This window comes from Sinohyriopsis cumingii, chromosome 15 (genome assembly GCF_028554795.1).
Source record: "Sinohyriopsis cumingii isolate HCF-2022 chromosome 15, ASM2855479v2, whole genome shotgun sequence".
NCBI lineage: Eukaryota > Metazoa > Mollusca > Bivalvia > Unionida > Unionidae > Sinohyriopsis > Sinohyriopsis cumingii.
In genome coordinates this window covers 50,966,309-50,994,265 of record NC_142975.1, presented here as the reverse complement: position 1 = coordinate 50,994,265, position 27,957 = coordinate 50,966,309, and the positions used below count along the sequence as shown (strand labels likewise).

At 37.1% G+C, this 27,957-nt stretch overlaps 1 protein-coding gene across 2 annotated transcripts; it reads right to left on the bottom strand.

Annotated features, from left to right (window-relative positions):
- Positions 1-585: 585 nt before the first annotated feature.
- On the bottom strand, positions 586-27,941 carry LOC149781787 (uncharacterized). 2 transcript variants are annotated; one of them, XM_089934784.1, is made up of 6 exons: positions 27,883-27,941; positions 19,284-19,493; positions 14,375-14,447; positions 12,070-12,192; positions 10,429-10,698; positions 586-788 (listed from the first exon to the last, which is right to left on the bottom strand). In XM_089934784.1, exons 2-6 carry the CDS (start codon positions 19,470-19,472, stop codon positions 616-618), a joined length of 828 nt encoding a protein of 275 aa, XP_089790910.1. In that variant the 5' UTR covers positions 19,473-19,493; positions 27,883-27,941; the 3' UTR covers positions 586-615. The 2 variants fall into 2 exon arrangements, with proteins under 2 accessions (XP_089790910.1, XP_089790909.1); XM_089934783.1 differs by lacking the exon at positions 27,883-27,941 and adding an exon at positions 26,243-26,358.
- Positions 27,942-27,957: the final 16 nt, after the last annotated feature.

Sequence of the window (27,957 nt, the reverse complement as noted above, 5' to 3'; positions counted from 1 at the left end):
CTCCACTAAGTAGATGATGGGTGACTTTGCCCCATCCTCCACCCCACCACTGTGCCTATACTATCATTGACATCAGACAATTTAAAAAATTCAAAATGCTTTATATCGCCCCTTATATTTAGGAGTGCTCGTCGAAAAATCTGTATTCATGTTTGTCAATATTTGTTCGTCATAATTTGATTTTAATTCTGTATATTCATCTTCATTTATTGGTGTCTAGTTTATGGCGTGTTCTTTTTATTTATGTAACTAGGAATTATTAAATATATATTTAACGAATAAATAATTTACAGATGTCAAAAGTTAAAAATATTAAACATATAAAAGTTATTTGGTATAAATTGTAAAAAAAAATTCCATCTTGAAGTCATTATCTTAATCTTTGCTGAATATTTTATTTAAATATCGATCAGGAACATAAACAGTTATTAAAATAGCAGTTTTACAACTGCTTGTGACCACTGAGGCCATGGCCAGAATGACCGTTTTCATGGACCTGATATGCCGTAGGAAAAAGCAAGAAGCAAATATGCATGAAATAAATCATTTATTTGCAAAGTGTTCCAAACGACACGTTCAGGAAAATTGTATTGACATAATACAATTAATTTTGGCTCAGATTTTATATTGGCAGATGAAGGAATGGATCTGATTTCCACTGAGGTAACCCCGACATGCAACATCGTCCCAACGACCACCATTACGTGACATAAATATCACACAATCCTCTATGTCAGCATCTGGGCTAAGATGGTTTGGGATCCAATTTGTATATACGACAGGGTCCCCTGAATAATAATAATAATAATAATAATAATAATATCAATAATAATAACAATAATAATAATAAAAAACTATGATGCTGATAATGACGATGCTGATGATGATGACGATGATGATGTTTTTGACCGCGGTTACTGAATAGGGTCAAAGCCTTTTATTCCCCATGACTTCAACCTCGCTGCATACGAACCGCTCTGGTGGCCTAGTGGTTAGAGCGTCCGCCTCGGATGCGGGAGGTTGTGGGTTCGATCCCCGGCCGAGTTTTACCAAAGACATAAAAATGGTACAAACAGCTGCCTCGCTTGGTACTCACCATTAAGAGGTTAGTGTTAGAACTGGTCGGCCTGCTGTCAGGATAATATGATTGGGTGGGACATCATGCTACATGTCTGCTGCATGATGCCCCAGTGTAAGACATCACTACATACTGCCAACTGCAGACATCGTAGCGATATGACTGAGAAATTGTTAAAGTTACCTTAAAAATCCAAATCACACACACACACACACACACTCGCTGCACACGCTCATGAACCCACCAGGATTGCATGTGGTATACAAACAACGGATCGCTGGACTTTGCGAACGCGGATACTGTCGGAAAAACCAAACTTTCCACGCGGAGATAAGTGTTCTACAATCATAGATGCACACGCGTGCGAAACATTCTCAGTGGGGAAAGACCTTTGGGAAGGGGTTTCTGGTCTGGGAACTGTATCATGGGTTGGGAGCTCCAATGATGTAAGCTCGCAGATAGGTTGATATACGATGGCAACAACAGGCGATTCGCTGTTGAAGAATTGTAGAGGGATATTTTAATATGCTTTTAGAAACAAGACAGTTTGATAGTATTGTGAAAGAACTCACATCTGCGGCTAATATGGAATGAAATTAACAGACCAATGGTAGGTTTATAAAGTCACATAAAGATTAAATCTCTATTTAGCCTGACTGCGTCATATCGATTCGTCAGAGAGGCCCAATTTGCCCAAATGATGCTATACAATTTTCAAAGAAATATTCGGAGCTTCTTGATAAATTACCTGGGTTAGGGACTGCGTTGGAGAGTTCACGATGAAAACTTGGCGAAGACTACAATAACACGCCAGAAAAGTCACGTTGACTGAACCCCCCAGTGAAGACACTGAATGAAAAGCGAAAATAGCCACGACATCGGAATGACTTGTGAAGACAGCGAAGACATTACAATTACCAGTATGGGGCCCCGAGTGGCCGAGTGGTCTAAAGCGCTCTCCGTTACAGATCACTGGCATCTCACCTCAGTCTGCGTGGGTTCGAGTCTAGGATTCAGCCAATGTGGGTATATGACAAAGCTTGCCAGTAGCTTCTCGTGGGTCGGTGGTTCTTTCTGGGGTTTTCCCGGGTTCTTTCTCCACCATTAATACTGGCCGCCATGTATAGCATATCGTGTGCTGAAAAATGGCGTTAAACGCTACAACAACAACAACAACAACGATTACCAGTGACGACAGCGATGATCACCAAAAATAAATGAATTGGAGTAATCTGCTCAGCATAATCTATCAAGACACCAATGTCACTCACTCATGCAAAACAATGAATTTATTTGCAGTAATACAGAATATGAGGAAATGATAGACAAGACATGAAAATCATGGTATTTCTGTGAAAATTTACTCATAGCACCATGTACTCAATATTCTGGGACGACATGGTAATCGTAGAAAATTGAATTGCATTTTTTTTTTTATGTGAACATACATTGGATGGTCAGTTTCGAGCTGGTGCGATGAATTATCACAACGTTAAGTGCGCAGTGATTTCACCAAATACCCGCTTGGAAATTTTTGTTTTTTGAACAGGAAGAGCAATTTGATACCAAGCTGCGGAGGCTATCGCGTGGGAAACTGGCCTTTTAACCTTATCATCCTGAACCCAACATGTTGTATGAATGGTAGTAAAGACACTAGCTACTGTGGAGCGCAATATCAACTGATAACGCCATTAATGAGAAGATATATAAACAGTATTTTATATTAGAAAATATAATTTTGTGTATATGTAGAATTTCAGTGGCATTGGGATGCAATCAGTGCAAGAGGGTATGCCTTGAAAAGCGAGAACTTTGCAAAAGAACATGTCATTACGAAGACTGTAATCCTACCTGCTCGCATTACGATGATTACGTGTTAGCGTGGGTGCTCGACTATGTCTTAAATGTGGTATCGAGTCAAGTCGCGTAATCAGCTTTATTCACTATGTGGTTGTGTCGCTAGTATTATCATGCGCGACGGAGAAGACTTACTATCGAGACAGTCGTGATATTTTTGAGGACAAAGCCGACGATGTTCTTAGAGATCAAAATAATTTCAGTTTCTGAAAAAAATTTATTAATAAAAAAGCAATTAGATAAAAAAAAATTGCTTATAATAAGGCATGTATGTCCATTATGAAGCAACTCAGGCTATCAGCGCGAGAGCGTGGAATGATTGTACCAAACGGTACGAAAAAAGCAGTTATACTTGAACTATTATGACTTGTAGCTGAACCACTACAGGTTGTGAAGTAACTTGCCCCTAATAAAGCCACTGTTGGTTGCATCAGCATATATGAATCAGCTCAAACAAATCGTGGAATAAAGATACTGAGATGCAAAAGAAAAGCCAAAACACTTATTAGGATTACCCCAAGAACAGCAGCGCCAAACCGTGACACCGCAGCGCAGTTTCATATTAATATTTCTCAAAGGGCCAAACGGGCTGAAACTGCACGTGCGGTCGTTGATGCGCAAAACCGTGGTAGTATCGCACATACTATTGCTAAAGAGGCTCTTGTGTATCGTTTTCAAATAATCAAAATTCAAGAAGTCTAATTACAAAAGCTCTCTCGCGATCTATACGATTTTCCAAAAAGAATCGTTCCAAGCGTATAAAAGACGAGCAGAGATGCTGTAAAACTTACATCAACTGTGCGCCCTGGAGTCGTATCAATGCTACAGCACTTTGGTGAAAGGTGGACATTATTCTCAATGTGGAATCTGCCACATCTGGTTATCTAACCAAAGGAGGTTCTGCACCAACTACAACATTACAGACGTGATTTCATAGTGATACCCTTATGGTCTTCAACAATAAAGACACTGAGATTATCAACGATGAAATCGACAAAGAATATAAAAAGATCTTCGAGAAGCTTGAAAATACTTCTGAGGAAGTTCAGAATGAATGCTTTCCGTATACTGGAAAGTTAATCTTCATATTTCCCAGTACGAACCGTTTTGTGCGTCGAGCTATATTCCAACACCAGCGTGCATTCCACCACGGTCAGTAATCAGTGTCAAAAACGACGACAGTAAGTGTTTTGAATGGGAAGTCTTATCCGCGCTGCATCCAATGAGACATCACATATAGCGGCTTCGAAAATACAAACAGTACCTGTGCGAACTCAAGTTTAGTACCATGGAATCTCCTGTGCATGTTACTCACATCGGAATGTTTGAACAACTCAACCGTAATATTGCTGTTAAATTTTTATTAGGAAATCAAGGCCTCTAGCCGATTCGATTATCCACCTCGGCAAACGTGCGGTTCAATTTTGATTTGTTAATATTGAGCCACATAGATGGTTCAGAGGCATGACATCATTGCCTGTGGATAAAAGATCTTTCTCGACTGGTGTACCGGCACAGCAAGTATATGCATGTGGTTTGCAATTGCTTTACGACCATGATTTTTACTGCAGGTAGTCGGCGAAAGGCCACATTATACGATTATGCCTGAACCCGGCAATAATATTTTGAAATGTACCACTGTGCAACGGAAGAGGAAGGTCTCGTATGTCATCTAAGCAGATTTTGAAGATTTAAACGTTCCCATCAACGATCAGAGGTCGTCTTCGGACGACTTGCTTTCCAATGCCACCCCGAGGTTCAAGCAAATACAACGCTCGTTGCTTATCACGCCAAGTGTGGCTTTTTCTACACTCAAGTCAGATGTAATGGATCGACTAAATCACTAATGTTGTACCTTTGCCAGAAATCGGTTGCGGTGTTCATTTAATTTCTCGAGGTTACAGCGAAATGAATCAGTCAGCAGCTCTCTTCGAAGGCAGACATGAACATGACTCGTGATAACATTCGTGTTTTCCTAAGCGACTCCTTGCTGGATGTTTCATGGCTCTTTGTCAATAACGGCTCTGAATCCTGCAAAGTTCACGATTACTATTCACATTACTGGTGTGTACTGAGGAGCATCATACAGCGCATGAAGGCTACAGCTACTAATTAACCCCGTCAAAACAGAATTTCCGGTTTTAGTTCATAAACTGTTAGTACCATAAGTCTTTAGTATGACTTGATTGGGGTTTGAACGCGTGACCTTCCGCCTTGTTACAATACATCAATCATTCTCGTGCACACTGGTGCCCTAACAATCGTTATGTAAGTGTGTGGTTGAATCATTCGACGATGGCTTGGTAGAGATGTATGCTAATATGTCCAAGACGAAAAAGCACATTATGTTTTGCCAACAACGACAAAACAACTTTCTCCGGGTTCACCTTGCATAAGCCACAGCCATGTTATCGGCGAACGTGCGTCAATACGTTTTAATACGTCTATGATACTTGTTGAATGTTTATATGTCAAAGTAATTGAACCTGCTGACAACATTCGCGATGGTCAACGCTTACTGGTATGCCCGTCCGCTTAGTAAATCATGCGGTAGAAACAAGATGTCAGCCTGTTAAAATTTATTGGGATTCCTCACATAAAATCATTCGTGGGAATGTTTGATTGGTACAAGTAGGTAAATCTGTCACAATGCTTGTTTGGCAAGCTACACTTGGGCGACGTCATGGGTAACTTTAGCGCGCTTGCTAACCTTTCAACAACTACTTCGCCGTTCTAGTAATCGTGTCGACCGTAGTTTATCTGGCCAGTTTCTAATCTATGTTTATTATATTTCGGCAATATAAGATTAACTGCGCGAAGCCCAAACCACTCATACACGGTGAGCTGTTACCTTCCTCTTTTTGCGTACTGATTATTGGCCTGGCTGATCCAGAAAAATCCAACTGTCGCATAATGTGAATATTAGATGATTAATGTTGGATCGGATATATGTGAATCTGCCATCCGTGGTCAATCTGGCGTATTACGATGTATTCAAGAATTGTCTCGTCAATGACGTCTTCATCGTCCACCATTGATTTTTTTTACTCGCTCGATAGAAACCCTGCAATTGTCTAAATAAACCCGGATAGTAATCGTATTTTATAGGACGATATGATGAGTGACTCGCAAGACAAGCCAGCTAGAAGTTTTCCCAATGTTGACGCAAGGTGGCAGATGTCATTTATGTAACACAAAGATATGCGCACGTGCCTAAAGTGATCCGACACACTTACAGTATGATATTTAGTGACTTTGATGAATATGATATTTCAAACATTCATTAGACTTGATGTTCCGTTGACATTTCGTGCGATCAGTTCTGAAATATGTTGGCGGAGATCAAACCGGGAAGCACATAGTTTCGCCACGATTGACTTGACTCATGGATCGCATAAGTTTCGTACAGGTCTGAGCACGAACATGTAAAGGAATTTAACAACCATGATAAACACATACAATGAAGAAATCCGACAGTTATCTCATATTTGAATATGGGGAATAGCGCTACAAATATGCCGACTAGATGGGTCCGAATGGAACTTCTCCGCGACTATATTGAAATCTCGAACAGAACACGTGTCATAGATAAGCTTTTGGTGCAACATATTCGCATGGGAAGACCTCACAGCCAGTTTCAAACAAACGTTTACGCAGCTGATCAATTCCGCGCGCGAATCCGCTGAAAGCTTAGAGGGTATTTAGAAAGGCACGACATAAACCTAAGAACAGGTGGCAGCGATGATGGGAACGGAAGAGAAAAAGGGCCCGATTTTTGAGACAGTTAAACGCTTAAAAAATATCAAGAAAGCCATGGGAGAAACCGCATCAACTACTGAACGCTTGCCAGAGGGCTATTGAAATTTCCATGAAGGCCTAGGTACAATCAGTGGCAACAACAAGAAAATGTGCAAGGAAGCCCTTGTTGTCACAAAAGGTATCCATGTACTCGACGAAAGAGCCAAAGAGGCAGTTACAAATCTTCCAATGTCACAACCTCCCAGGTACAAATCATCGCCTCGATTCTTTAAAGAAAAAGCTCGAGAGGGGATCTTTGAAAATTCCATGCGTGCCGCTCTTTACAGAATCTACACGTACAAATGGAAAGATTAACTTAGTTTCAGCGAAGACAAATGTTGTATAAATATACGTTGAATGGCCAATAATGGTATTTATGGTGTTTAGCGGGACAACAAAAGCAACCGGCAAGAAGTGGGGTCACTTATAATGAATTTATGGCATGGGACTGTGAACAAGGCATGATATTGTGAAACTTCTACATTGCGAGACACCAATATCCATCCCAAAAACCTGTAGGAAATGTATTGAAGAAACCCGTGGACCGCATAGACATACCGGGCTTAAACCCACGGGGTGTACATACATGTCTGTAGACCAGCTGGGCGATATACTCGCGATACCTTCGGCGACGCATGTTTATCTTCCATGCAGTATATCATATTGACACACCAATATATTAGTACGGGTTGCTTTGGATCTCTGCTTGGAGACCTTGACGATACAATTGTACATCAGAGAAGGAACTGATTTAATGCAACGACAGTCATACGTAGACGTGTAAGACTCATGCGTGTTGTCAACATGAGGAAAATTAAACGTTTACGTGACATGTTACAGAAATGGTCTCTGTGATGTTATTCTATTTTTTTTCCACAGGATCGTCAGATGTTCTTATAGGTCTAGCTAACCGTTAAACAAGTTGAAATGAGAGTTTTTGTTAGTATCTAAAAGTTGAAATGAGATTTTAGGATACTATCAAAACTTCCTCTGCGGATCAGTTGAAAAATCTTGAATTGCAAACGGTCTAATCAGTTCTAAGTCGACTGCGCCGATTAGTAACATAACAACCTAATATTGAACCAACGACAGTTACATTTTCATAAACAGTACAATGCCAGCCCCTATTAAATTCATCAGTGAAGCTGCTCAACAATGTCTGTCTGAATAAACACAAGATAGTGCTGATTATATGATTATAAACACGGCAATGGGGTGTGGATTACGGTTGTAGAATTGGTCTGAACGTCAGTGGTAAAGCCACATAGATGTACTACACGAAGCTGATAATTTATAAGCAATAATAAAATTCAATGAAGAACCTGATACCGCGTTCGACATGGACGCACCTGTGCTTGTAGCTCGAAGCATCTGAGATTTTCAGCATTTTTCTTACCCGGCTAGGTATTCTGATGAACACAGATATAATTACAAGTTAATCACACGTCTTGGTATTTTCTCCCGTATGAGGTCTTTTAGAAATCGATGAATAACTGTCACAAAACGAAGTCTCTGATACCAATTATGCCCCGGTCCCAAGATTGGATTTGCTTACAGTACCTTCATGGCAATGTTCACCAGCGCACGACATCTCATCGATGGAAAAGAAATCGAAGCAAATTTGGACATGTTGACATTGTCATGACAATTATTGGACTGATCAGATAGAGCGACAATTACGCTATATCCGCTGGCCCGTCTATGATATTTCATAAGGATGGATCGGACCATGCCGACCGTACCTAGTATATCTTACATCAACGTGAAAGTTGGACCATAATGCTTTATTGGACCCACAACTCCTGGTCATGTTATTCCTGAAGATTAACAGCGAAGATGTAATTTGGCATGGTGATGTTGACGATGGTGAAGTCGAGTTGTCTTCTCTGGCTTCAGAAATGCATTTGTTGTGGTTTATAAATTCCGGAGGCATGTCGGCACCATCATTTGTCACGCTACCACTAATCCGATAGAAGCCACTGTTTATCAATTTTCATGGCGAATAACTAACCAAAGAGGCATCCACGCACCAAGATTTGTCAGTCTCGCTTTAAAATTCAGTTCAGGTATATGGTAGACAGTTAACAAGTAAAATGACATTTGTCAGGTTATGAGTATCGAAAGTTTCTCTTCCGATAAATTGTTATCATGAGCCCTGGGCAGAAATTTGATTTGACTTCGGAAAAAGCCATGTCCCACATGCAAATCAAAGCTGTAGTCTTACATACACCGGCATGAATAAAACGATACTGGTCTGTAGATTTCCCTGAAAGAATTTGTTACGGTTTACCCGATTTATTATATTTCATCGGTACACCTAGACATAGCTAAAGAGCCTGTGGTCGACCTTTCATGCACGTGTAACTCAGAATCCGCTCCCAGTCGGCGGTTACGGATATATTGCTGTGATTCTCTCCAGTAAGATGCTAATATTGGAGGCACAGCTAGCCAAATAAGACCTATTGACGCTCCTGTTGACACTCGTAGCTGCTTCCTCGAAGCCGTAATTGGCCAGAGTAATAAAAATAATGTCATATCACGAAGTTCCAGTTGGACTTACTGAAAACCAACCTGCGAAAATAAACATCGCAAGAAAAAGATCGTAGGCTTGTACTGAGACTTTCTTCGACAAAGCTGTCTAGAGATGTCCTTTTGTGGCTAACTCAAAGACAACAAGTTGATAGAAGCCAACAGAAAAGGAACACATCAGTAACATTTAAGTTCTTGAAGTCCGAGATGACGTAAATGCAAAATACCGGTGGAATATTTCCATTTCTCGAGGCGATTCCAGCGTTGTTAGCGGCTGTTGCTCTAGCAGTTGCCAAAAAAAGCTGTGTTAGAGGCAGTTTGAACTTCATCCGGGATGACTTTGGAAAGATTTTGGTGGACGTATAATGTAGCGAGGCCGCATAAAAGAGAACAAGGTCTTCGACTACCTGGGACGACTCGTGAAATACCTTCAGACCAAGGTCTTCGGTTATGGCCTCGCCGTCAGTATAGTATTATTTAATGATTATCGCGCGACACTACAGCGGTACAAACTAGTAACTAGATCCATTTCAATTTTTATCCGAAATTTCATAAGATTTTAGGTCACAGAAAAGTGGCACGATCATGAATAAAAACTAGAATTTGTGGAAGTAAGTTTATGTTCTTAATGATGATGAGGGCGTGCTTTCCGGGTTATTTTGTATCCATTTATTCTTAAAGCGTAGCTGGTTTTCAATTTGTTCCAACCTTGAATAAGTGGAGAAATGAAACGTAGGTGGCTAAGTAAATGGAAAGATGGATATGTTGCTAGTTTGCCCATGTAAATGTTTGTTTAATTCGATCGTAAGTGTATTGTTTGGTTATATATATGTAGTTTATATGTATTTTGGTTGGTTGGTAACATTAACTAATTTAAATAAAAAAATACAAAAGCAAGCATTAGTTAATAAATTTTTGTGACACTGCCTCTGCTTGCAAACAGATATGTTACGCATGTTACGTGACTTGTGAATACCATGCAGAACCTAACAATGTTTAAGGAAACGCAGAAGACGCCATCGGCATCCACAAAATGGTACCTTTAACTTCCTCTTTGCTAAGTAATTAATTATTGAATTATTTAATTCTTTGTGCTTCAAAGTAAATAACCAACTGACGAACAATGCAAATAAATTAACAAGCGAAATAATTAAGCAAAATCTCACCGGACACCCATTTGTATGCACCCTCAACGCCGATGTCTTCCAATCCCATCCATACTGGCTCTGTTTGTTGGAACACGGCCAGCATATTCAGCACCCCTTGATTCTCCGTGTCAGACGAAACATGGAAGAGGAAAGCTTGTTTTCGTAGACAATTTATATTGGCTGTATACCAGTCGACCTTCTGGGTCACTAATTCGTAACAACTTCGCCCAATTTGCCCAAGCGAATTTCTGGTCAGCTGAGGCGGACACATATTCACTTGACCAAAAACTGCAAGGAAGAAAAATAAGACTATCAGGTTGCAGGTCGACCAACATGAGTGGTTTTTTAATCTTTAGTCTTTTGGGGGGTCTTTTTGCACATTGACAGAGTTTGGTGCTTTAGCAGAATTTCGGTGCAAATCTCTATTTTGGGGATCTTGAAGGAAACTTAGGTACGTTCATCGCTAATTGTGTGTCGATATTTTGCTGAAATACACTAATGTGTTTGTTTTTTTAAGTGAATATTTTTCTTGCATTTTCGAGTTATAGTACAATACTTCGTGCCGAACCAGAATGTCACAATGACCAGAAGATTAAAGCAATGAAAATAAATTATCGACAAAATATTTTGTATGCGTCCAAACATTATGAAAGAGTTTTTTTCCCCAAAAAATTTCAGATTGTTTTTTTTTATTTGGCAACGAGATCGTGCTAGAAGGCAAACGTAAAACAACACATGCACAATTCGTGACAGGCTTAATGGATAAGTATAGTGAATCGGATAGCTTTAGTTACTTTAGTTCTAGACGTGTTATAATCAATCAGCTTACTTTAATAAAGACCCTTCTTGGACAAACTGTTTGACAGAATATTCCGAATGACAAGCTTTGTCATTAATACAGTTGTAATGAAACAATAAGGAATTTTCTTTTTTAAAAATACATTCATTTTTTCTGGTCTTATGACAATTAGATGATTCATTTATGATCACATTGAGCAGTATTATCTTAAGGAAATAAGAACATGAGGGAGAAAATGGAAGACCTTAGTAAATTGTTTGTTTTGTCAGTTGCTAGGGTGGTTTGATTTTTATGGCACTGTCAGTATATGATAGGCTTTATCATATCGAAGAAATGGGAGCTAAGCGCATTTTCCAAGGTCACATAGACGAAGACATCCGAGATGACCTTCACGGGTTTCGAAGCTGCGAAACATGTATTTAGAAACCTACGCACGATCTACATATCAACACGTAAAATTTTGTGTGTTGAAAAGGAGACATCGTCGTCTATCAGGTATACAATAAAATGGTAGACGATATACGATAAATGAATGCTTATAACATTTATGTGATTGGGCGGACGATACATGGCATTTTACTTTACATGATCATACATAAATGATTTATGATTCACTATTGTTTGTCAGTAAATAATTTCAAAATTGTGAAATTATCACAAAATACTATCTTTTTGTTTTACATACACACACACCATACACCCCCACCCCACCCACCCATCCCCGACTACAACGGACGTTTTTGCAAACTTCATCCAGAATACATAAAAGATCACATTTGCTATTCATAGAGGGACATACTATCCTTGAAAAATGGTGATTGAAAATTTAAGATAGTCAGTCTGAAAAACAGCAATCTCACCTAAACCAACGGTCGTTGTTGAAAGAACTGTAGGGTTTGCTGTGGTTGATGTTATTGCTGTTGTTGTTATTTTTGTCGTTGGTATGGTTGTTGTCATCTTAGTTATTTCTGTCGTCATAGGCACTGAAAAATTGAGCCGAAATAAATCAAGAATGTTAAAAAAGGGATAAATATGAACTACAAGATTTTCCAGATAGTTGATACCGTAACCCATAGATCAGTTCTGAGTATACAGTTCGTGCTAACAGTTGATACCGATATGAGGGTCGACAGTTCGTGATAACACTGTATACCGATTTAAGGTCGACAGCTGGTGCTAACATTTTATACTGATACGATGGTCGACAGTTCGTGCTAACATTTTATACTGATAAGATGGTCGACAGTTCGTTCTAACATTGTATTCGGATATGAGGGTCAAATATTAAATATGCTAATGAAGCCAAAAGTTTCTGACCAATTTTGGAACGCATTTTGTCTATCTGGTTTCAGAAGACAATAATTTTGATTCCCAGTTTGCTCATTGAATACAAGAAAGAAAAAAAAACATTAAAATTTGATGAGATGGCTTGCCCGGATAATAGCAATACTTATTTTAAAAGCATTTTAAAATGATCGATGTTGCCACAGAAATCATTCCAAGACTCCGCATAACTCTATCTATTACATTTTTTTTTCTAATATTGGTACTACCCTCCACCCTTTTAAAAAAAAAGAATTGTATCGTGTTGCCTCTTTCAAGTATGTTAAGAAGGTGAAGATCATGATATCCTTACAGAAATATCATTCATCCCGTTCTATGAACCCTTTGTAGAGAAAAAAGTGTTTTTTCTTCATCAATTTAGATATGATACCTCACAAATATTACACATTGTTCAATTCTATAAAGAAAACTGTCGTTGTGTAGCTACTTAATGGTAGCATACTTAGTGCAGAAAATCTGTCTTTGACTGAAGAGACTCCGCTCTATAAAAGAAGTGGAGGCATACGTTTCCATTGGTCTGTCCAGATATGATTGTCGCCGAGGAAAGTCGTTTTTTACAGGGATCTGATTGGCTGATCAGTCTTAAAAGATATTTACCTGAGTATGATTGATAGATCTCACACGAATCACAACATATTGTAGAAGGCTGTTGAATAGTCTGTCTTTCTGTATATGACGAGATCAGCCAATATGTGTTATGTTCCATACGATTCGTTTGACATAGTAAATAAGAAATTTGGGTCTTATTGAGGAATCGCAGAGCTGTATAAAAAAAAAATCATCTCACATCTACCTTTCCAGCTCCTCCAGTCGGTTTTAGAACTCTGCATATAATGGCACTAAGCCAAAGAGTGGCACCTTGATTTAAGTAATCCTCAATAGATTACTAGATGCGGAAGCCATCTACCCACCCCACACACCCATATATATATATATATATATATATATATATATATATATATATATATATATATATATATATATATATATATATATATATATATATATATGTGTGTGTGTGTGTGTGTGTGTGTGTGTGTGTGTGTACATTTAACCCTTGACTATCGTTTGATTTCATTCTTAATTAATTCAATGATGTGGGCAGTTTGAGAGGTAAAGCTTATGCTATGGGCTCTTTAAGGGGCAAACTAATGATGTTGGCTATTTAAGGGCAAAGCTTTTTGTACAAAAACAAAATATTTTCATTCATTTGAACAACTGGGTGGAAATATTTAATATAATTTTCGTTTTAAAAAGTAATTTCCTTTGTATTGACGTTTCGGACAGATTTAATGATCGTAAAGGATTAGGTCATCATGTATTTCAAACTGTCATCTCGTGATAATAAAAAGCACAGAAAAAGTACATATACACAGGTCTTTTTTCTGAATTGGTCAAGTTTATCAAACGCAGCTGATAATGGAGCTTCTCTTACAATGCTTTCATCGAGATCATCATTTATTCTTTCGTGGAATGATGTGTGGCTTTTGTACACTATATGGTTCTATTTTGACAATACTGATGGTATAAAATGAGATAACTGATAAAACAAATGTAAATTGTATATTGTGCGAAACAAACATACATATATCCTTGGATACGTTGGCGTATATATATATATATATATATATATATATATATATATATATATATATATATATATATATATACGCCAACGTATTCAAGTTCATTGAGACGAAGAAAATGAAGGGGATGAGAATATACTTCTCCTCAAAGTAAAATAAAAAATGATTCAAAATAAGGCAACATGAGATGTCCACAACATTACAAACTATTTTTTTATAGCCAGACTAAACCTACCCAAGTCCGTGATGGGAATATCTCCAGCACACGTATTCTCTTTCACCTGAGCATCCATCAGTACATACCCGATCTGAAATTTCAAAGCCTGAACGTTTAAAATGAAACACAGCTATTCCGCTAAAGTGAACTAGTAATGTACTTAATAAAAGTAATCCGCACATAGTCGAATGCAATTACATCCAACATTAGTATAGAAAGTTACCGAAAGGCAGTTTCACTTCAGTCAGGGCACTGTTAAGTGTAGGCGGAATAAAAGTACCGTCAAATTAGCTGTGTTGAAAACATAAATTCCGCAGAATAAATATGTTAAGTGGTTGTTGATTTCAAATATAAAAACTAATAACCTCCAATGTTTCTGAAAATATGCGAATTTAAATTTCAATGTTTATAACTGTGGTATAATCAGCATTGATTCTGACAGCAAGATGAAGAAAACATTACAGTAGGAAGACCAATGATAGGTACTTATTTCGGTGAATAAGCTGATTTGTATTAGGCTTTTGAACAGTACAACTTGACGATCTTTTCAACGTCAATATACAATGACTGAACAAAAACAAATATAGCATATATGGACAATTAATTCGGATTTAAGTCAACAATGTCAGCCATATCAATAGAAAAGTGCGAGTTAAATCTGAAATTATTCATACGCTTACAATGATTGAATTAACGTTGACGGTCGTCCTGCTGGCTTCTTGATAAGTATAAAGATAACGTATTAGTACAAACACTCTGTTTTTTTAAAAAAAAATACAATTGTAATGACTGACAGAGAAGATTGTTCTAATCTGGACAGTCCTATTGCTTACACACATAAGTAGCAGTTGTGTCAACATATTAAACAGGACAGATGTTGCTGCCTCTGACTGAGTCATTTATGTTATTATATGTATTTCAGTTACTACTAGATGTCTGTGAAAAATGTGTCTTAAAGGTCAAAAAGTAAATATATCAGCATAATGTTAAAGCTGTATTGGATTTTTACCTCACCAAAACCGTATAAAAATTCATTCCAAATCACATGGCTTTGGTTAAATATATAGTATTATTTCTTGCTGTCAAATGTTAGACGAATGCTTTTAAATGCTTATTGGTATATAGGCATATTTGATAGAGTAGTTGCGTGACTCGTATCCATATATATTTTGAAAAAAGTTTGAAAGCAGTCTAATTCTTCAGTGGCATTATCCACATCTGTTCTATTTTTATAGTCATTACCTTCTTCATAATTCCGTGAACCAGTCTGTAGTCTTTACCTTGCATTTGTTTATCAGCTTCTTTGCGGTGTACTTTCAATCAACTTCATGTGTTTCAATTTTGTTCCTTTTCATTTCATTGTGATGTCATGCATTACCCAGCTAGGATATTGATACATGCGTCAATGTTGTTCCTTTTAATTTCATTTGTGATGTCATGCATTACCCAGCTAGGATATTGATAAATGCGTCAATGTTCCTTTTAATTTCATTTGTGATGCCTGCGTCAATGTTCCTTTTAATTTCATTTGTGATGCCATGCATTACCCAGCTAGGATATTGATACATGCGTCAATGTTGTTCCTTTTAATTTCATTTGTGATGCCATGCATTACCCAGCTAGGATATTGATACATGCGTCAATGTTGTTCCTTTTAATTTCATTTGTGATGCCATGCATTACCCAGCTAGGATATTGATACATGCGTCAATGTTGTTCCTTTTAATTTCATTTGTGATGCCATGCATTACCCAGCTAGGATATTGATACATGCGTCAATGTTGTTCCTTTTAATTTCATTTGTGATGTCATGCATTACCCAGCTAGGATATTGATACATGCGTCAATGTTGTTCCTTTTAATTTCATTTGTGATGTCATGCATTACCCAGCTAGGATATTGATACATGCGTCAATGTTGTTCCTTTTAATTTCATTTGTGATGTCATGCATTACCCAGCTAGGATATTGATAAATGCGTCAATGTTCCTTTTAATTTCATTTGTGATGCCTGCGTCAATGTTCCTTTTAATTTCATTTGTGATGCCATGCATTACCCAGCTAGGATATTGATACATGCGTCAATGTTGTTCCTTTTAATTTCATTTGTGATGCCATGCATTACCCAGCTAGGATATTGATACATGCGTCAATGTTGTTCCTTTTAATTTCATTTGTGATGCCATGCATTACCCAGCTAGGATATTGATACATGCGTCAATGTTGTTCCTTTTAATTTCATTTGTGATGTCATGCATTACCCAGCTAGGATATTGATACATGCGTCAATGTTTCTTTTCATTTCATTTGTGATGCCATGCATTACCCAGCTAGGACATTTTCTTCTCTTCTCACTGTATCAATATTAATTTGCATGACGCGCATATTTAAGGTCCTAATTTTAAAATGCATTATTCTACCACAGCTGTCCCATTCTATGTTATTTTCTTCATTTATGTCAATGGAATAATGTTGTTGTTTTTTTATACTTTCCAACTATTGAGCGAATCATTATGTCCCTTTCATTTCATGAGTATATGCTCTTTTTCTTTTCACTCGTTTGCATTCTCCATCATTTTTATAAAATATAGATAACTCGTTCTTGTCATCATCATCCTCTCTATTCAAGTCATCTACTTTACACATTATTGGATTACCTTGTATAACTTGCCTGATTTATAATATTTCCTCGATGAAATTAGGAAGTCAACCTTTGGCAGAAAATGTTGTTTTGCATTTTGAAACTCTGACCATTACACTAATTTGAATTTCGGAGTTCCATGTGCATCAGTTGTACAATAACCGGATTGACAGATCCGTTATTTTAATATGTATATTTTCTTTCTGTTTGATGCATGGTGTAAGATGAAAGTTACTGCACCCTCAATTGGCTGTGGTAAAAACGTAAACCCATTTTCATGTTTTCTTTTTGAGTAAAATATTGCAAAAATTCTAGTCTTCTGGTTTGCTCGTACAATTTGTATGCGAGCTGTTCGGTTGAAAAGCCTCTCTATTCAGCATATTTTGTTTTGATTTTGTCATGTTTAATTTTTTCCCCAGAACTGAAATTAACCATAGTTATAGTGCCTTAATAAAGGTGTACCTGTTCATTTTCAGCCAATGAAAAGATTATAAGATTTACATAGAGTACTTTACGCTATCGTTTGGAGTGAACAACATGGCAACAGGACAGCTACCTACAACGTTTTACTTTTGTTTGCCAGTAACTCGCAACATTTTTAATCCTTTCAAAGGAATGAGTTTAGATTTATGTTAAGATTTGCTATTCCAGTGGTTGATTCAAAAATAGATAATTCGCACAATAAGTCACCATGTGCGGTGTTTACATGAAATTATTTTTCACAAATATTAGCTTTGTTTTCATTATTCCCTGTATATTGGCCGATTAACATTTTGATGATGTCGCATAAACGTAATTGAACAAACTTTTGTGTATTTATCTAAATCCAGTATGCAATTTAATACTTCTTTGTACGGCATGGTTTGAATACCTTACTCTCGGGATATATGCCACTTATCTTGACATTTTCATCACTGAATGCAATATGTTAATTAATATCTTTCCTAAAACATTGTAGTACATTTTATTAATTTTGAAAGAGACCAAATGTTTATGCCGATATTTTGTGTGTGCCGCCACCATAGAATGTTATCATCCTTAGTCGTGTTTCAAAGTAGAATAGTGTTTCAGTAGTAAGATATCGGTATATTCTGGTACAGATCCTCGACCACCTCACCGAAAATCTAGTCTTGCAGATCCTCGACCACCTCCCTGAAAATGTAGTCTTCCAGATCCTCGACCACCTCACCGAAAATCTAGTCTTCCAGTTATGATGATTTTTATTGCTGTTGTTCATGAAGTAGTAAGGAATGCGGTCCATTTAAAATGGTGTTTTTGTATTATATGAAGCAGCAGTACGGAAACTGCTATTGCAATAAGTAGATGACTAATGGTAGACTTAGCATTTGAATTAATTAGCTAGCAATTATTGTTCTATTTGGTATGCGTAGACAGAGCTCACGCTAAAAATGTTTTCATTATTTTCATTTTAACTATTGGTACAGAGCTGTCGTTAGTTATCTACATGATTCATAGACGTGGACGATACAATATGCTTCATCCATACATTCATGATTTATGTAAGCAGTCGAGTCTTTAAGTCATATGTTTTGACCGCTTGACTTCAAATAAGCACAGCATAGAGTTTAGATTGTAATTGAACACAGCGATAACAGTGACGTGGCAAGAAATCCCCCTACTTGCAGATAAAACTTAATTCTTGAGACCCATCTCAACAAATAAAGTTGAATAATGGGAGTTTTGGACCCCCACTGATCCCCTCCGATGTTGCAGGGTTGCTTGAGCGGATGCCACGCCACTAGCTGGTAGTAGTACTTAGCTTACATTATAGTAATTGACAATAAGAAAAATGCATTTTAACCTGCGACTGGAACGAGCAGATTATTTTATGTTAGTTAATAAAACTTCATTAAAATAGCAAAATTCAAAATATTTAAAAGTAATTTTGAAACAGCCCTATAAATGTACGAGATAGCGCATACACACATGCCTTCATACCAGAATGGGCATGTATTCAAGGTGAGTAACTTTAATTTTACAGCAATACGTTTAGGGGCCTATTCGAAAATGAAAGCGAATGTTTTGCATTTAGTCCATTTTAGTAAAGTTCTTTTTTAATAAAAATAAGAGAATAAAAAAGATCGTTGGTTCTTATGGCTGTTCATTAAGTATATTGACCTGTTTCTAATTTCATGAAAATTATGTAGTTAGTACCTGCTGTTAGAATTAATTACAATGCAAAGTTTCTAATTTGCTCATTTGAAGTCGTATGGCCAAACATATATGATGTAAATTACCAAATGGGAACGTAAACCTTAAACTCTACCTGTCTGTAGAAAGCGATGGACTCCCATCCTTGGTTATTTTGCTGGTTAAACTTCGGTTTACAATCGAATTCATACAGATACCCCAAAATGTCGGAGGCCTCGTCGGGATGTGTATACACTGATCGCTGGATATGGTAACTACATATGCACGAATAATCACCGGATGCAGGTAGGGTTTGGAGTAACATTAGCAGCACCGTCAACTTTAGCTGAAGAAGACAAAGGAATAAAACTATAGCAAATAAAAAGATGCAAATTGTATGATATTATATTAACGGACAACAACCCATATGTGGATTATTATCCATGATGCAAAATTTCAGAAACTCATAGGCAAAACGGAAACCCTTTTGTCTATCCTTCTTCTATGATGTGTGTGTGTGTGATTTGGATTTTTAAAGTAGCTTTAACAATTTTTCAGTCATATCGCTACGATGTCCGCAGTGTGACAGTTTATAGTGATGTCTAGCACTGGGGCATCATGCCGCAGACGTGTAGCATGATGTCTGACTCAGTTACATTATCCTGATTCCAGGCCGACCAGTCCTAGCACTTATCTCTTAATGATATGCGACAAGCGATGCAGCTGTTAAGTACCATTTTTATAAGTCTTTGATATGACTCGACCGGGGGTTGAACCCACTACCTCCCGCATCCGAGGCGGACACTCTAACCACTAGGCCACCGGAGCGGTCTCTTCCATTGTAAAAGTCAAACAGGTCATGTAAGCTTTCAACAACGACTATTTCAGTAATGGGTGTCATTGTTTTAGAATTTGATTCTACATACCTTTAATTGGCAAGTATTCACTTCATTTGGATACGGCAAAATCAATGTTAAAGTACGTTCACATTTTTGGACAAAATGAACCATCAGGTGTGATCGAGAACAATCAGGATTGACTATCGCGAGCTGTGATGTCACAATGAAAGCTACTCATATTGATAAACAAATTCGTACTGGACCTGTATTGTGACGATTCCATCCGACGTGCGCTTTTCTCGACCCAAGTTTAGTACATGGGCATCTTGTAAAAGATCACAGAGATAGATAGTTTTCGTCTGGAAGTTTCTTGATGACAGTTAACGTGCAGAACATTCAATAATTATGATTAGCTGTCACTAGTTTTTCTTTCTAGCTACCGTCAAAGAAGTGTATCCATACCTCTATTTAGCCACCGTCTAAGTAGTGTATCTCTACGTCAGTGTAGCTACGGTATAAGTAGTGTATCTCTACGTCAGTGTAGCCACGACATAAGTAGTGTATCTCTACTTCAATCTAGCTACCGTCTAAGTAGTGTATCAATACTTCAATCTAGCTACAGTCTAAGTCAGAGGTGGGCAAACTTTCCAGTGCAAGTGCCGCATACACAAACTTACACCTTGTCCCGGGCCGCATAGTTCATTAAGTAAAAAATTAATATTTGAAATAGCAAAAACAAAAGGTTTTTCTAAATAACATCATAATTAATTTTCAGTTGTTAATATGTTGCTAATATTTGAAAACTTAAACTTCAAAAGAAGCACATTTATTTGATAAACAGAGTAACATAAACAGTCAGTGCGATTGATGACTTGTTCCTAGGCCGCATGAAAACCCTTGGCGGGCCGCATGAAAGCCCTTGAGGGCCGTAGTTTGCCCATCCCTGGTCTAAGTAGTGTATCAATACTTTAATCTAGCTACCGTCTAAGTAGTGAATCAATACTTCAATCTAGCTACCGTCTAAGTAGTGTATCAATACTTCAGTCTAGCTACCGTCTAATTAGTGTATCAATACTTCAATCTAGCTACCGTCTAAGTAGTGTATCAATACTTCAATCTAGCTACCGTCTAAGTAGTGTATCAATACTTGAATCTAGCTACTGTCTAAGTAGTGTATCAATGCTTCAGTCTATCTACCGTCTAAGTAGTGTATCAATACTTCAATCTAGCTACCGTCTAAGTAGTGTATCAATACTTGAATCTAGCTACTGTCTAAGTAGTGTATCAATGCTTCAGTCTATCTACCGTCTAAGATGTGTATCTCTACGTCCATGTAGCTACGGTCTAAGTAGTGTATCTCTACTTCAATGTAGCTAGCAATTTACTGGTGTATCAGTGGATTTGTGTCTATTGTATCAAACTAACGCTTCTATTCTTCAGCTTAGCTGTCAAGTAATTAGTGTGCCTATTGAGCTGGACAGTTATTATCTAACTATTGTATCTGTACTTCAACCTGGTTATCATCTCATTTGTTTATCTATGCTTCGTTCAAACTATCATCTCACTTGTGTATATTTACTTCAACCTACCTATCATTTATTTAGTATTTTCTTAATTTCAACCATGTTTCATCTAGTTTCTGTATCTATACTTCAATCTATCATCTCACTTTTGTATCTATTCTTCAACCTTGTCATCATCTCATTTGTTTATGCTTCATTCGAGCTATCATCTCACATGTGTATTTATACTTAAATCTTGCTATTGTATAACTAGTGTGTCTATATTTCAACCTAGGCACCACGTAATTAGTGTATTTATACTTCAATCTAGCTATCATCTCACTTTTGAATCTATATTTCAGCCTTGTTATCATCTCATTTGTTTATACTTCATTCGAGTTATCATCTCACATGCGCAACCGCAAAATCGGATGTCCTAGATGTCCTTAACGAACCGAGTAATCAGCTAGGACTCCGGTCCTAGATGTCCTTAACAAACCGTGTAATCGGCTAGGACTCCGGTCTCTTGCTAAATAAAGTATAAATAACATTCAATCTCTAAAAACATTAATAAATAACTAGCTTAAAGAGGCAATATCTAAAAGCTTATAAATAACATAACGTAGGAAGCACACCCTAAACACCTCGACTAGTAATACCATAATAACCTTCAAAATCTCTCTTCATAGATGATTTCTACTAAGAACCTCTATGAACAGCATAGAACATCCCCCCCCCCTTTTTTAGAACATTTTCAAGAAGAAAAAAAATCGAAAAAAAATCGCAAGAAACACCAGGCAAATGCAACAAGAAACCAGCGATGTAAAGCAAGCAGGACCGTTCCCGAGCTCTCCTTCCCACTAATGACAGCCAACCATTCAACTGTAAGGGACCTTTATGGACCCACAGATTGAGGCCAAACTATCAGGGATCCTTGAATCCATAAAAGCCTGGGGGAGGTGGCACCATTCCCTTCCCAAGGAACAACTAGCAGGCTGTGGTGCAGTCAGAAAAAAGTGGCACCTGTACAATTGTGCGCACGCCACTATAATTAAACTCAACAACAACAACAATCTCACATGCGTATCTGTACTTCAACTTTGCTATCATGTAACTAGTGTGTCTAAATTTCAACCTAGGCACCACGTAATTTGTGTAGTTATACTTCAGTCTAGCTATCATCTCACTTGTGTATCTATGCTTCAGCCTTGTTATCATCTCATTTGTTTATACTTCATTCGAGCTGTCATCTCACATGTGTATTTATCCTTAAATCTTGCTATCATATAACTAGTATGTCTATATTTCAACTTAGGCACCACGCAATTAGTATATCTATACTTAAATCTAGCTATCATCTCACTTTTGTATATATGCTTCAGCCTTGTTATCATCTCATTTGTTTATACTTCATTCGAGTTATCATCTCACATGTGTATCTATACTTCAACCTTGCTATCATGTAACTAGTGTGTCTATATTTCAACCCAGGCACCACGTAATTAGTGTATGTATACCTCAGACTGGCTATCATCTCACATGTGTACCCATATTTCAGCTTAGTTATCATCAAACTAGCATATATATACTTCAACCTAGCCACAACGTAACTGGTGTATATATACTTCAATCCAGCCATCATCTCACATGTGTATCTATACTTCAGGCTAGTTATCATCTCATATGTGTATCTATACTTCAATCTAGCCACGACGTAACAAGTGTCTCTATGCTTCAATCTAGTTATCATCTCACATGTGTATCTATATTTCAATTTAGCCACGACGTAACTAGTGTATCTATAAGGTACAACCTAGACATCGTCTGAGTAGTGTATTGAAATACCAGAGAGTCATTTTAACGAGTCGCTTGCAGCTGAAATTAGAAACAAAATGAAGAATATTGTGGATTCAAATATTGATGACGGAGCAGATAAAGATATGTGTGAAACCATATTACAGAATGACACTGAAGAGGCTATACGAGAGGTGAAGAAAACTAAATCACGTGACATGATAAAATATATGCAGAGCATTTAAAGTTTGCCTGTCAATCGATTAGTTCTATTTTGTGTAAAGTGTATAATAGCATAATTTCCTTGGGAACTTATCCTGACTACTTCAAAACTGTAAATGTGATACCTATCTTTAAAGGTGGGAAAAAAGACAGACAAAATATGAATAACCATAGAGATATCTCAGTCGTTCATGTTTTTCAAAAAGTATTTGAAAAAAAAATATTTTTGAAAAGGCTAATTCTTTTTAGTGAAAGGATCAATTTTCCTCACCCATTACAACAGGGATTTCGAAGCGAATGCACTGGCATCACTGCAGCCTTTATTATAAAAAAGGGAATATTCCATTATTTAGAAGGTCAATCAAAAGTTTATGCTGCATTCCTGGACAATGCGAATGCCTTTAATACGGTATGCCATGATGGCCTCTTTTATAAGCTATTCCATCTCGGAGTTAAAGGAAAACTGTGGAGATTGATTAAAAATTCTTGTCGAGAAGTTAGGGCCCTTGTTTTCCTCAACGGGCATCATTCGAAACCATACTCAGTCAATCAAGGGGTAGGACAAGGAAGAACGCTATCAGCATGGCTATTCTTAGTCATGATAAATGACCTAATATCCTTGCTGGAGTCAATGAAATCTGGAATACAAGTTGGTAAGTTAAGTATAATGCTGATATAAGCAATTTTGTCATATTTTCGAAGAAAAAAATCATACAAAAATATATGTTCATGCTCAGAGATAAAGGGATTCATATAGTCACTTCTAGAACCTATGCTGGGGTTACTCTCTCCACAGATCTTTCTAATACTGCTGCAGTGAAAAATGTTTGTGATAAAGAAAGATCAGTATTGTATTCCCGTATTGGGACTGGCATTTGAAAGGATGGAATGAATGCAATTAATACTACTAAAATGTGGTCAAAAATAGTACTACCTGCAATGACATATGGATGCTAATTATGGTCCAACTTGAGCCAGTCACAGGTATATGATCTAGACGTATGTCAAAGAAAAACTGCAAGAAGAATTATAGGGCTTGATCAGCGCTCTTCTACAGAAACAACAATTAGCAGTCTTGGACTGTGGTCAGTTGAGGGATATATAGATAAAATCAAATTAGGTTTCTTCAATAAAATCTGCAGAGCAAATGGTTCACTAGCATGGAAAATTATATTTAACAGAAGAATTATTGACTTCCTGATGCACGAGAACGAGAGCGTAGGTTTTGTTAAAGATATATATCGTGTTGTTTTGAAATACCAGCTTGGCGGTGATTTCCACCTATACGTGAACACCCGATATTCTGCCCCGAAACCAGTCTGGAGGAGGAATATTGAAACGTCAGTTAACTGCTGCGAAGAATCATTGTGGAGATCTAAACTTGAAATGAGACCTGAACTTTTATATTATGCAAGTGTCTATACTAATCTTCAACCACTTGCTGTCTGGAAGCTTGGTAAATGTTTTCCTAATAAAACTTGGACTTTCGCTAACATTGCATATATAACTAGGTGTTCAATTTCAACAGAGAATGAATATAACTGTAAACTCTGCAAGAGATTGACTACAGATAGAGCCAAGCATATGTTACTATACTGCCAAGCCCTAAACGACGAACGTAATACTACGTTTGAAAAAATAATAGATGCAGTAGACATTCTAGACTTGCACTGGCTTTTATGTCAGGACAATGACTCATTACTTTATATTCTTTTGGGGAAGAGAGCGGACATCTTTGATTCTATGGATGATCAATCATGGCAGGCATTCATGTGTGTGGTGGCTGATGGAATAGACACAATGTACATAAGAACAAATGAACTTGAAAACGATATTTGATATTATGCTTGTTCAGTAAATTAGGGAAATGGGCCCATTTCATTTTGATCTTATAAATTATCTACATGTGTTTTAAGTGAGAGTGAACATGATAATCCATTTAAATCGTTCCAGTCGAATGTAAATAATTCCAGTTCTTTTATTTTCCTCTCTTAATCTATGTTTCGCACATATCTCGTTTGCAATGAGCTCTCTCACTCATGTGTTTAGATATTGCATTTTCTTTACGTTTCGTGATATATATATATATATATATATATATATATATATATATATATATATATATATATATATACACATAGATACATATGTATAGCGTACTGTAAGTCCATTAATGTCAAGCTATTTTCCTATATTTTCTGTATTAACGAAAAATTAACTGAATGAAATCTCTTCTGAAGAGGAAATAAAGAAAGTCAGTCATACATACATACATACGTACATACATACATACATTTGGTATAAGCATAGCTATATATGTCTATATTGATGTTCATTAATATTTTGATGCAGTTTTTTTATATTTTGCAGTTGGGGGCCCTGAGTGGCCGAGTGGTCTAAAGCGCTCTCCGTTACGGGTCACTGCCATCTCACCTCTGTCTGTGTGGGTTCGAGTCTAGGATTCGGCTAATGTGGATATGTGAAAAGGCTTGCCAGTAGCATCTTGTGGATCGGTGGTTCTTTCTGGGGTTTTCCCGGGTTCTTCCTCCACCATTAATACTGGCCGTCATGCATAGCCTATCGTGTGCTGGAAAATGGCGTTAACCCTAAAACAACAACAACAATTTTGCAGTTGAGCCTGAATAATAATGTACGTTTTTTTTTTTTTGTATATTGTCTAATATAGATATACAATTTTGGAAATAAGCAGTTCAGCCTAAATAATTGCACCTACTTACCGTCATGATTGCTGTTGTTAACCCAGAATAAATAATATTTAGAACTAAGCTAAATGACCCACTGTAACTCTTTGTCGTATCCGTGTGTCTATTTGGATTACAAAAATGCCGGTTGCTTCGAGTTGTAGGTACGCAAGCCAGTTTAGATAATCGTAAATACTTTCGAAGGTGAAGGTTTAGGGTCAATATGTGGAATGGGTCATGTCCCCAGAATGGTTAGAATGGATTAAAAAATATGCATGTGGTTTATCTGATAATGAAAAACATACAGAAACATCGGTAAAAACAGCATAACTGAAAGACCCAGTCGACTTTTAGATTAGTATTAGGCAGAAGATGTTTGTATTCACAAACTCTTCATCGTGATGAATATGGTTCCGTTTGTCTGTCTGTCTGTGTGTGTGTCTGTGCAGTGTAACTTTAAAAAGTGTTGCTGTATCTAATGGAACTTGTTTCTCCTTTTAACCATTTCATTCTTTTATGATGCTTAAACATCGCATCATAATTGTGCAATAGTATAAATGATGCAATTTTGAAACACTTGAAACTATAGTAGTATATGGGGGGTGATATAGCCTCACACCGACTCCTATGCTAAATTTGGTCGTTTGCACCATAGCCTCAAGATTTATAGCCTCACGTTGACTTATATGATAAAAGAGGTGGTTTGCACGTTGGAGACAATGAGAATGTCACCTGAAGGTCAGTGGGAATTGAACATGGGTGACGTCATGGAGTTTATAGGGTCAAAACTATTTATAGGGTGAAATGTATTTATATGGACAATGGGTTGGTAGGAACAAACATATACATACAGAAACAAACAAATACACATCCAAACACACATAAAAGAGGACAGGGATGTTCCAAAGAAAGTCTAACAGACAGAATAGAGACTCAAAAAAGTCTATGGTATGGGTACAAAACATGTATTCAAATATATACATGGGCTCTATGGCTTGTACTTTGGTCTAAGCACTATCCACCTAATACAAACAAATTTGGACATGGAACAAACCTTTTCACAATTTATATATTTCTTGGTTCTAGAAAACTACTTTTAAAAATTAAAGGTTATGCCTTCAAAAAAAGATACAACGTATATGTATTTCATAAAAGAATGACATTTTTCATACTACAGTTAATTTGTCTGAAGTTCAGTATTCTTCCTCTTATTATGTGACATACGAAAAGAAGCCTGATTATGATTTTTGTACCACCCCTTCCTTTCCCGATCTTCAACAGAATGTGTTTGTTGCTATATTTATATATCATGACAATATCTGCAAAAACACCAAATTTAATTTCGGCTAAATTCTAATTCTTCGTGGTATTTATGCTCATTACGGTATACAAACTGATAATGTGAAAACAAATATAACCAAACTATGTAACACATTTTCGGTCATGTTTATTTGGACTATAGCATAGCCTGTCTTTGGATCATAAACATGTACTGGTTTTGGATCATAGCGTACTCGTGCTTTGCATAATAAACCTACAAGTGCTTTGGATTATAACATACCTGCATTTGAGACCATAACATACCCATACTCTGGATCATAACATACACGTGCTTTGGATTAGAACATACACGTGCTTTGGATTATAACATATCCATGTTTTTATCATAAACATACCCGTTCTTTGAACCATTGGCGTTGTTGTCATGGGTGCTGCTGCTGTTGTTGTTTCCAGGGTCGTCGAAACTATTC

Excerpts from the sequence above, each read along its gene's own strand:
- LOC149781787 (XM_089934783.1), bottom strand. Across the intron at positions 10,699-12,069 it reads AACAACGACCGTTGGTTTAG|TTTTTGGTCAAGTGAATATG; the intron begins GTGAGATTGCTG and ends TCTTCCTTGCAG. Across the intron at positions 789-10,428 it reads TGCATACAAATGGGTGTCCG|GGGACCCTGTCGTATATACA; the intron begins GTGAGATTTTGC and ends ATTATTATTCAG.